Genomic DNA, 12,315 nt, shown 5'->3' on the forward strand with positions numbered 1-12,315 from the left:
TTTTCCTTTAAAATTCATTAAAAAAGACTTCTCTATTTGATTAGAGTGTGACATCCTGTTTAATGTTTTCCTTCCACTATTTGTGTGTAAACAAACTTTACATGTGCCAACAGAGTTTGGGTGTAATCTTTGAAAGAGTCAGGCAAAGTGAAGTTAAATGTTGTATCACGCAAGCAAACATCTGGGCAGTTGAGGATTAATCTTATCATCTATCCTATCTAACCTATCATCAGTATATTAACGGTTACAAAATGTCTTACTGCTGACCTGCATATATTGTAACTGAAATAAAAATCAAACTGTACCGAGAGAGAGTTGTCTTCATCCCAAAACACTGTCACTCCTAGCTTGGAGCTGATTTTAATGTAATTGGTCACTTTCTCAACCCGAATTCCATTATAATAGCCTGGGATAGTCAATCTGTGTAGAAATGTTCAAGAAAATGTTAAACATCACATAAGGAGGGTATGGCTTTGAATTGAGTATTCATGAGAACATGACGCTGAAAAAATTATCAGCAAATACACTCAAGACACAACCTGTTTATAATATCTTTGCAGTGACAAAAATACTCACACTTTGTTGTCCATGGTAATGTTGCCTTCGTGAAGCATAATTACTGTCCCTTCCAGCTTCATGTTAAAAGATCTAATTGCAGCGACGCCACCAATGTATTCCCTCCTCATCTGGATGTTGAAGTCAGACCGGGTACTGTCACACATGGTGGTAAGTATGTAGTTACAGGCGTAGGGCAACTGGAAGAATTCACCATCAAATGTGGAGTAGTGGAAGTTTCCCCAAGTACTGCACACCTGTCCATTATGAGCAGAACCTGTGAACAGTTGCTTAGTGTTAAGTTTGGCATTACTTTAGACAATCATCAGTAGTGTAAATTTGGAAGAAACAGAAATTGTTTACTTATGGCACTGTTAGTCATCATGTCCATGTTTGTTTGCAAGAACACTGCAAAACAAAATAGAAAGATTTGTATGTATGTGTGTATGTGTGTGTATATATATATATATATGTGTGTGTGTGTGTGTGTGTAATTCATATATATATATATATATATATATATATAATTACACACACACACACTATATATATATATATTGTGTGTGTAATTCATATATATACATATAATTACACACACACACACTATATATATATATATATATATATATATACACACTTTATATAGTGTGTGTGTGTATATATATATGTATATATATATATATTACACACACACACTTTATATATAGTGTGTGCATATACATTACACACACACATATATAATGTGTGTATATATGTATGTGTGTGTATGTATATATGTGTGTGTGTGTATATATATATATATATATATATATATATATATATAACACACTATATTGCCAAAAGTATTCGCTCACCCATCCAAATAATCAGAATCAGGTGTTCCAATCACTTCCATGGCCACAGGTGTATAAAATCAAGCACCTAGGCATGCAGACTGTTTTTACAAACATTTGTGAAAGAATGGGTCGCTCTCAGGAGCTCAGTGAATTCCAGGGTGGAACTGTGATAGGATGCCACCTGTGCAACAAATCCAGTTGTGAAATTTCCTCGCTCCTAAATATTCCAGTCAGCTGTATTATAAGAACGTGGAAGTGTTTGGGAACGACAGAAACTCAGCCACGAAGTGGTAGGCCATGTAAACTGACGGAGCGGGGTCAGCGGATGCTGAGGGGCATAGTGCGAAGAGGTCGCCAACTTTCTGCAGAGTCAATCGCTACAGACCTCCAGACTTCATCTGGCCTTCAGATTAGCTCAAGAACAGTGCGCAGAGAGCTTCATGGAATGGGTTTCCATGGCCGAGCAGCTGCATCCAAGCCATACATCACCAAGTGCAATGCAAAGCATCGGATGCAGTGGTGTAAAGCACGCCGCCACTGGACTCTAGAGCAGTGGAGACGCGTTCTCTGGAGTGACGAATCACGCTTCTCCATCTGGCAATCTGATGGACGAGTCTGGGTTTGGCGGTTGCCAGGAGATTGGTACTTGTCTGACTGCATTGTGCCAAGTGTAAAGTTTGGTGGAGGGGGGATTATGGTGTGGGGTTGTTTTTCAGGAGCTGGGCTTGGCCTCTTAGTTCCAGTGAAAGGAACTCTGAATGCTTCAGCATACCAAGACATTTTGGACAATTCCATGCTCCCAACTTTGTGGGAACAGTTTGGAGCTGGCCCCTTCCTCTTCCAACATGACTGTGCACCAGTGCACAAAGCAAGGTCCATAAAGACATGGATGACAGAGTCTGGTGTGGATGAACTTGACTGGACTGCACAGAGTCCTGACCTCAACCCGATAGAACACCTTTGGGATGAATTAGAGCGGAGACTGAGAGCCAGGCCTTCTCGTCCAACATCAGTGTGTGACCTCACAAATGCGCTTCTGGAAGAATGGTCAAAAATTCCCATAAACACACTCCTAAACCTTGTGGACAGCCTTCCCAGAAGAGTTGAAGCTGTTATAGCTGCAAAGGGTGGACCCACGTCATATTGAACCCTATGGATTAGGAATGGGATGTCACTTAAGTTCATATGCGACTCAAGGCAGGTGAGCGAATACTTTTGGCAATATAGTGTGTGTGTGTGTGTATATATGTGTGTGTGTATATATATATATATATACATATATATACATATTATATATATATATATATATATATATATATATATATATATATATATATATATATATATATATATATATATATAATATAATATTTTGTGTGTGTATATATATATATATATATATATATATATATATATATATATATATATATATATATATATATATATATATATATATATATATATAATTTTACCTGTAATTCAATGTTAAATATTTCACCAGCACTATATTTTAGTTAAAATAGCATATACTTTAATTTGTACATTTATTTAATATACAATAAAAGTGTCTTAAAAAAATTCAATAAATTCCTTGGGTAATCTTTAAGCTATTTACTGTTAATTATATTGAATAGTGCACAGTAACATGTAAATAAATAATCCCAACAGGAATCACAACCTTTAACAGACATAATTATTTAAATTGTAATAAATTGTACTTTGTAAAAATTAAATTTTTCCATTTATTAAACATGACTTAGTAATATTAACAGCAATCAGACACAATATAAATTATAACAAACTAAATTCCAAAGTCTCTCCAACCTGATTGTTGCGTTGACTGCAGTCCAGTTAGTATTAAAAGCCAACTCAATAGCCATATTTTTGACATCTTTGTACATCCCATGGATGTGAGGCCACTGGTCCCACTACTACACGAAAATGGCGCTTATACACAATTCTGAAATGCTGATGAGGGTGGAGCATTAGCTACTGTAACACTGCTATTAGTTGTTCGGTCATTATATCAAAATAAATATTGAACATATAGAAGTTTGTGTTTGATATCAAACATGGTTTAAGTAAACTTTTGTCACGTTGTGTGTGAGTGATAAATCTACTACTAATGTAAGGACTCGTCAGGCGCCGGTGTATTAGAATCCATCAGCAGATTTATTGAAGAACAGAAGACAGGTAATCGTAGTCAAGGAAACGTAAGCAAGGGTCAAGTACCAGAAAACTAACACTCAGCAAACTAGTCAAAAACGCAAATCCGAAACTCGTAGCAAAGAGAATAAACAGGCAAGGTCATACACGAAGTAGCTAAACAGGAACTGATTCAAGGCTTGGCAAGTAACGCTAAACAGAAACGATGCTTCGCAACTGAGTGAAGGTGGCATGCTGCTTAAATACACCTCTGTACTGGAAGTGGGCAGAGATGGTTAATATTCGGGCGATGGCTCCCTCTGGTGTTCAGGCCCAGGCTGCCTAGTGACAGAACCCCCCCGTCTAGAAACACCTCCAGGTGTTCGTCGTCGAGGGCGCCCCCTCGGGTGAGGAGCAGGTCTGTGGGGAATGTTTTGGTGAAACTCCTGAGTGCTGGGTCCAGGATGTCACGAGCATTGACCCAGCAGCGCTCCTCGGGGCCGTACCCCTCCCAGTCCACCAAGTATTGGAAGCGACTGCCCTGGCGACGTGAGTTCAAAATGGTGTTAACTCGGTAGGCGAGGGAGCCATCAACGTCCAGGGGAGGGGGAGGTTTGTGAGCAGTGGGGTTCGTAGTCTGGGGTCCGTGATGAGGCTTGAGCAGAGACACATGAAACGTGGGCGAGATGCGATATGAGGCGGGCAGTTCAAGGCGATAAGAGACCGGATTTATCTGGCGAACAATCTTGAAAGGACCTATGAATTTCGGGCTGAGTTTATGGCAGGGTAGTTTCAGTTTCAGGTTACGTGTGGACAACCAAACCCCTTTGCCCCACCCGGTAGGCTGGGTGTGGCTGACATCGACGGTTGGCTTGAATAACCTGCCGTCGAATCGCCCTCTGTAGGCGGACATGGGCTCTTTCCCAGGTCTCCTGGCTGCGCTTGGACCACTCATCTACCGCGGGGATGTCGGAGGGCTCTCCGGACCAAGGGAACAGCGGTGGTTGATAGCCTAATACACATTGGAATGGCATAAGTCCCGTGGAGGAATGAGTCAAAGAGTTCTGGGCATATTTGGCCCACGGGAGGAACTCGCTCCACCTGTGGTGGTGTTTGCTGCAGTATGCTCTCAGGAACCTTCCCAGCTCTTGATTCAGGCGTTCGGCTTGACCGTTGGATTGGGGATGATACCCAGAGCTCAGACTAACCTTGATCCCCAATTGTTTGCAGAACTCCTGCCAGACTCTGGAGGTAAACTGGGTGCCACGGTCCGACACCATGTCCTCCGGGAGGCCAAAATTACGGAACACGTTCTGAAAGATGGCCACGGCGGTTTCCATAGATTTAGGTAAGCCTCTCATGGGGACGAGTTTACACGCCTTGGAGAACCGGTCGACGACTGACTACCATGATGGTTGTGAAACTCTGCGAATCGGGGAGGTCGGTGAGGAAATCTATGGAAATGTGAGACCAGGGACAGCGCGGGATAGGTAACGGTTCCAACAGGCCCTCCGGCAAATGGCAGCCGGTCTGAGACTGGGCACAAAAGGAGCATGAGCGTACGAACCCCTCCCCATCCTGGTTAAGAGAAGGCCACCAAAAGGTTTGACGTAGCAACCGGGTCATGCGGTGTATGCCTGGGTAGCCTGTACTGGGGCTTTCGTGGGTCCACCTGATCAGTCTCTGACAGAGCTGTGGGCACGAAACGCTTGGAAGGAGGACAGTTCGGGGGTGGTGCCTCTGAGGTGTAGGCCTGTTCGATTTCCCTCATGAAATCCCAACGTATGGGGGCTACTAGAACAGAAGGTGGGAGGATGGTATCCGGGTGTGAGGAAGACTCGCTGACCTCATGGATTCTGGAGAGCGCGTCAGCTTTACCATTCTTGGACCCCGGACGATAGGTGACTGTGAACTTGAATCGTGAGAACAGTGCCCACCTGGCTTGGCGTGAGTTCAGGCGTTTAGCTTCATGAAGATACGCAAGGTTCCGGTGATCAGTGAGAATGAGAAACGGGTGAATAGCCCCCTCCAACCAATGTCTCCACTTCTCTAGGGCAGACTTCATGGCTAGCAGTTCCTTGTTACCCACATCATAATTCATCTCCGCTGGTGTGAGTTTGCGGGAGAAGGCGGCGCATGGGTGCAGTTTGCCCGACTCTGGCTGGTGTGGAGAAAGTACTGCCCCTACTCCGCAGTTAGAGGCGTCCACCTCCACGGTGAAAGGCAGGTCAGGTCGCGGGTGTCGGAGTATGGGGGCGGAGGAGAAGCTCAGCTTGAGCCTGTTGAAGGCTGTCCTGGCTTGGTCAGTCCACCTTAATTTCTGTGGGTTTCTTTTCAGCGACGAGGTCAAAGGACTGGCTATGGTGCTATAATTCCGGATGAAACGGCGGTAAAAGTTTGCGAACCCCGTTGTAGCTCCTTAATACTGGTGGGTTCCAGCCAAGACGTGATAGCTGCCACTTTGGACTGGTCCATTTCCACTCCATTTTGAGAAATCACATACCCCAGAAACGTTATGGAGGAGCAGTGGAATACACACTCTTCCAGTTTTACAAAGAGGTTGTGGTCTGCGAGACGGTGAAGGACGGCTCGAACGTGAGAAATGTGTTGGTCATGGTCGGATGAGTAAATCAGTATGTTGTCGATGTAAGCTATAACGTGACTGTGGAGCATGTCTCTGAATATTTCGTTAATCATGGATTGAAAAACTGCGGGGGCATTGGTAAGTCCATACGGCATGACTAAATACTCAGTGTCCATTTGTCGTGTGAAAAGCAGTCTTCCATTCATCTCCCTCCTTCATCCTGATCAGGTTATACGCACTGCTCAGATCGAGCTTAGTAAATACTTTAGCTCCTTGTAGCTGTTCGAGGGCAGCTGGAACTAACGGGAGAGGATAGGGGTAAGGCACGGTGATGGCGTTCAAACCTCGGTAGTCAATGCATGGCCGTAGACCTCCGTCCTTTTTCTCCACAAAGAAAAAACCTGCAGCAGCCGGTGATGTAGAGGGTCGGATATAACCAGCCGTGAGGGCCTCTTTGACGTAGTCCTCCATGGCCTTTTTTTCCGGAATGGAGAGGGGGTAGACTCGACTCTTGGGTGGTGTGGTGTTGGGGAGGAGCTCAATGGCTCAATCCCATGGTCTGTGCGGTGGAAGCCTGGTCGCTTTCTCCTTACTGAGAACCTCTCGTAGATCGTAATATTCCTGAGGGAGTGAACTAAGGCTGGATGTACCTGGGCTTTCAACAGATGTAGTGAGGCATGGTTGAGGTGTGTGCTTCAGAAAACAATTCTTTATACAGAAAGGGGCCCACCTACGGATGTCACCGTCCCTCCAGGAGATATCAGGGTCATGGCGCTGCAGCCAGGGTAGGCCCAGGACTATGGGGTTGGATGGGGAAGAGATGACAAAGAACGATAACTGTTCAGGATGGAATAATCCGAGTTGGAACTCAATGGGTTGAGTTTGAAGAGAGATGAGGCCTCCTCCAATGGGTTGGTCGTTAATGGCGGTCACTCAGAGTGGAGGTATGCATAGGACCGTGGGGATGTGGAGATCGCGCACCAGACTACAGTCCATGAGGTTGACCGCCGAACCAGAGTCAATTAGCGCTGTGACATAGAACTGAGAATTAGCGAGAAGCAAGAATGCAGGAAGAGAAACCTTGGAAAATCATTCAATAGTCTCTACCTGCGACGTGGCTGGCTTCTCTGGGCATCGGAACACTCTGTGGCCTGGTTTCCCATAGTAAAAGCAGAGGTTGAGCCTGGTGCGTCGTTCCCGCTCTTCCTCAGTAACTCGAGCCCTTCCCAGTTGCATGGGTTCAGAAAAATCCACTGTGTTGCTGAGCCTCCATCATACGGTGCGGCATGACATGTGGGGCGGTGGCTGTGAGTCGGTGTTGGCGGCGCAGGTTATCTAGGTGGATGGCTGTGGAGATGTATTGTGACAGCATCATGTTGGTGTCGCAGCATGCCATCTCTGCTTGTAACTCCGGGTTGAGTCCTTCGCGGAACACCATGAGAGCTATCGCATTCCATCCAGACTGCGCGGCCAGCGTGCGGAATTTAATGGCGTAATCCGTGGCCGTATCCACTCCCTGGCGCAACTCCAGCAGCTGTACGGAAACATCCTTGCCTCCAGCCGGGTATTCGAATACCTCCTTGATTAAGTTCGCGAAATAATCCGCGGACGCTTTGACTTGAGGATCAGAGTCCCAAACCGCTGCTGCCCAGTCTAGCGCTCTACCGGTAAGCAGGGATAAAATAAACGCGCACCTGGTTCTCTTGTCGCCGTATGCCTCTGGTTGATGAGCAAAGTAGTTGTCGCATTGACGTAGAAATCCCCGGCAGCGATCGGCGGATCCATCGACCTTTTCCGGCAGGGCGAAACGGGGAAGTTCGCTGCGCACATAGAGTGCCGGCGTAGCGGCGGCTGCTTGGTCTCGTGGCTGTTGCTGGAGTTGCTGATTCGCGGCTTTCAGGGAGTCAACTTCCTCTTGATACACTCGGATGAGGACTCGCTGTCGCCATAACGCCGCTTGCATATCCACTGGATTCATCTCTGGCGAAGAATTCTGTAAGGACTTGTCAGGCACCGGTGTATTAGAATCCATCAGCAGATTTATTGAACAGAAGACGGGTAATCGTAGTCAAGGAAACGTAAGCAAGGGTCAAGTACCAGAAAACTAACACTCAGCAAACTAGTCAAAAACGCAAATCCGAAACTCGTAGCAAAGAGAAACAGGCAAGGTCATACACGAAGTAGCTAAACAGGAACTGAATCAAGGCTTGGCAAGTAACGCTAAACGGAAACAATGCTTCGCAACTGAGTGAAGGTGGCATGCTGCTTAAATACACCTCTGTACCGGAAGTGGGCAGAGATGGTTAATATTCGGGCGATGGCTCCCTCTGGTGTTCAGGCCCAGGCTGCCTAGTGACAACTAATCACTTCACAGACACAGTATAAAATTAATGTTAGTATCCCACCACCTGTAGGTAATGGGCCCTTTTCTTTTTTCTTTAACTTACTTTACAGATACTATATGTAAGTCTTATGGATTACCTATAGTGGATGAGTGTACTTGGATAATTAATATGTACCTATATGATGCCTATTTGTGCTGTTTATATTAACAAGCCCCCTCTCTCATGCACTGAGAAGTAAGCCTTCGAATGTGAGTGAGAAAAACCAATAGGCCTGTGCCAGTTCAAGAGCAGCAAAGCTTCAGTTGTTTGTTTTTTTTTTGCTGTAGCCCAAGCTGAAGAAAGCTAAAGAAATCAGCTGACAAACAATTCCCTCGCTCAGTTGGTTTCTGGAAGCTCTCTAAATCTTGCCACAAACTGTCATGACAAGGTTATATAGCCAGAGGATCACACACATACGCACACACACACTATTCTTTTGCACAGAGTCGGTCTATATGTTGTTTGTCTGCACTGTCTTGTCTTGTCATCCTGTGCACTTCTCTTGTATGTCTAGTTTTTACTAAAGATTGCACCTTAAGTATAGTTTAGTTTTTATATCTGTTTAGCTCTGTCTGCGTCACTGTACTTTGTGTAGCACCTTTGGTCTAGGAGGAACGTTGTTTCACTCCACTGAGTACTGCATCAGCTATATATGGAAGTGACAAAGCTTCTTTGACTGACTTTGACATACCATTAACTAACAAACATGGTAGTGGTGGTCACTATTCATGCATGAATTCATAAGACTCACGTTATAATGTTAGCTCTTCTTTAGTTTGTGATTAGTATATGTCTTACAGTAATTCAGCATTAGTACATATTTATGTAAGTATTAATTCAGGTATAAGTTTATGATTATTCAGGGTCTGTTATTGTATAAAGTGTTACATTTGCAAATGGAATTTTTACTACTGAACTGACTTTGGCTCTCTGAAAAGTGATGATTAGAAAAGGACTTGCGAGCCAGTGCAATATGCACTATTTTCTAATGAAAATTTTCTAATGACTTGCACTAAATACATTTTTGCTGGTTTTCTGCCCACTTCACTAGTAGCCAGTCCAGCTCATAAACTATTCTCTCATCTCAAAGTAAAATATTTTTCTTTTCACAGTGTATAAATGTTAATGGAGATATTACCATGACAGTGTCATCTTTATTCCACGTGACACTGAGGCCTAGTTTGGCATAAAGTTTAATGTAGATGGAGTTTTCTTCAAGCATCACACCAGCTACATAGTGTGGCAGTTTTACACTAATGTGAGATACAGAGAAAGAAAGAGATGTAGGACAAAAGCAAGGGTTATTCAACTCATTAAGAGTTAGTAAACCATAGTAAAACAATACAACAGGTCACGCTGAATGATGTTATTATATTTCTGTTTAAGATTGAAGTATCTTACATATCGCTGTTGACCATAACCAGCTTCTTGGTGAGCTCAATGACTAAGTCTCCAATAGTGACTAGCACTCTGGTGATTTGTGAGATCCCAGGGATCCCTGCTCTTTTCACATGTACAGAGAAACCCTGCACAGGCCCGTCTCCATCAAACGTCTTAAAGTGGAAATTTCCCCACATGCACTCTTAAAAATTGCTGTTAATTACGGCAGAATTTTACGGTTCATGAAATGACACAGACAAAATAGTACGGTATTTTACCGTATTTATTGCATGAAGGAAAGAAAACAGTACTTAACAGTATTTTGGGAACAGAAAGCGAGCATGTGAATTTTCATCCGCATTCATCCTGTGACTTAACCAGTGAGTGCACATTAGTCTTGCTCCCTTTACACAAAATAAACATTTGCAATTGCAAATAACTGTAATAATTGTGGATGCTAATTGTGTAACTGTTTTACATTCATTTCAGTGTTAAACCCGTAACGTGCCAACGGCATCATAGAGTGGAGCTGGATTTGATTCAGATATTTCCCGAATACAAGGTAAGTTCAAATAAACATGACGATATAATCTCTTCTGCAAAGTAAGCCTTTAAATACTGTAGCATCAAAGTCAGATTGTCATAGCATGCTGAAATTATCATCATTTCATTATCATCAATTTGAACTTGCTAACTTTTCATTTATTGCCTAATATACCTTCAATGTATATTAGACAAAACATTTATTTCAGTAACGTTCTGCTTGCAAATTTGGGTAAGCTTGTTCTAATTAGTACATAATTATTCTGAGGGGAGTTTCTTTTGTTTCTTTAATGTTGGCTGTATTTTGGATTGCTTGGATTCAAGTTTGATAGAATAAGTGATAGAATACTTAGTAAGAATAATTCCTGGTCAAAATTTTGACACTTGAACTACCTGCAACTCCTCGACTGATACTCCTTGGTTTGTATAGAACTGTCTATTTTACTACATAAGCCACTAAGGGTGGTTTTTTTTCTGTATTTCAACAAACATGGTAAATGATTTTTTTATACAAAATACAGTTCATACAAAATAAATATTCTGTTCACTTCCAGAACAAAAATGTACAGATAATTTACTTGTCATCCAAGATGTTCATGTCTGTCTTTCTTTTTTCAGTCGTAAAAAAAATTGTTTTTTGAGGAAAACATTTCAGGATTTCTTTCTATGTAGTGGACTTCTATGGTTCCCACGAGTTTGTAGGACGATTTTGAAGTTGGAGTTTTTTGACATACCCTAACTGTCTTGAACCGGAATACACAGTACATGCAGAGCTAGACAAGACGAACATTTGAAGTTAAAAAGTATATAAATTGTAATTTTTAAATTATAACCAATCATTTTGCTAGTTAAGAGCCTTCTTCCTGGGCTTGGATGGTTTAATGCCCTTTGATGCTGCATTTAATCTGCATTCAGGAAGTTCAAACTCGTGGGCACCATAGAAGTCCACTATATGGAGAAAAAACCTGAAATGTTTTCCTCAGAAAACATCATTTCTTTACGACTGCAGAAAGAAAGATGTGAACATCTTGGATGACCAGGGGGTGAGGAGATTATCTGTAGATTTTTGCTCTGCAAGTGAACTTCTCTTTTAAAACTTTCATTCATCTTTGGAAAGCAAATGTATTGTTAAAATTCTTTCATTATTTTTGTTCATCAATTGAAAGTCCAAAAAAACCTTTGATGCTTCAAAAAGTTTATGAAGTTATTGTAAATGTGTGAATTGCATTTTGTTTATTCACATATAAATATTCATCATTGAGCATACATAGAGCAAATAAACTCAAACATGCTTGCTTGACATGTGAGAACAAATGAAGTTTGTTCTTGTCCGTCAGGCTAGCGTGTTTTGACTTTCCATTTACCATGGATTTGCAAAGGATTTGCAAAAATATTAAGTCATAAATTGCAATAACAATTTCACAAAACACAGCATATACAAATGTTGACTTCAGTGTCTGTCCAGACTAGTCCACAATCAACATTTTTGAAATGCATTTATTATATTAAAGTAATAGGGCTCTGTGACTACAATGAAAATACAATGATTTCAGTTTCCCTTGCATTCATTTGCAATCTGGCAGTAGAAAATGAATGTTACGTGACTACTGACATTGTTTTTTCTTTGGAATGTTTTAGGTGAAAAGCCAGGAAGCTGCACTGATAAATGGATGATCAGGTTTGAGGGGCAAATAATCTGTGAGGGCATCCAGCCAAGTTTTCAGTCTGGGCTTGCTGATGTCTTTTCAACTTAGTACAATTTCAATGTGGAGTACCAAGCTGAGCCTGCATGCACGTTGGAATTCGTTAGATGTTTAGATTCAAATATTCATTTCTCTTCACATTTTCATTATGTAAACTTTTACCCACACTAATTCTGAATGTATGC

The 12,315-nt window shown here is 42.4% G+C and overlaps 1 protein-coding gene across 1 annotated transcript in view; it reads right to left on the minus strand.

Moving 5' to 3' along the window:
• The window catches only part of LOC131365104 (mucin-2-like), a 48,182-nt gene that overhangs the window by 34,214 nt on the left and 1,653 nt on the right, over positions 1 to 12,315 (minus strand). Inside the window, exons 2-4 of the mRNA XM_058408726.1 lie at positions 919 to 963; positions 577 to 832; positions 306 to 420 (exon numbers count right to left, since the gene is read on the minus strand). Coding sequence (XP_058264709.1) covers positions 306 to 420; positions 577 to 832; positions 919 to 963 — 416 coding nt within the window. The remainder of the gene's footprint in view (positions 1 to 305; positions 421 to 576; positions 833 to 918; positions 964 to 12,315) is intronic.

This window comes from Hemibagrus wyckioides, linkage group LG14 (genome assembly GCF_019097595.1).
Source record: "Hemibagrus wyckioides isolate EC202008001 linkage group LG14, SWU_Hwy_1.0, whole genome shotgun sequence".
NCBI classification, from domain to species: domain Eukaryota; kingdom Metazoa; phylum Chordata; class Actinopteri; order Siluriformes; family Bagridae; genus Hemibagrus; species Hemibagrus wyckioides.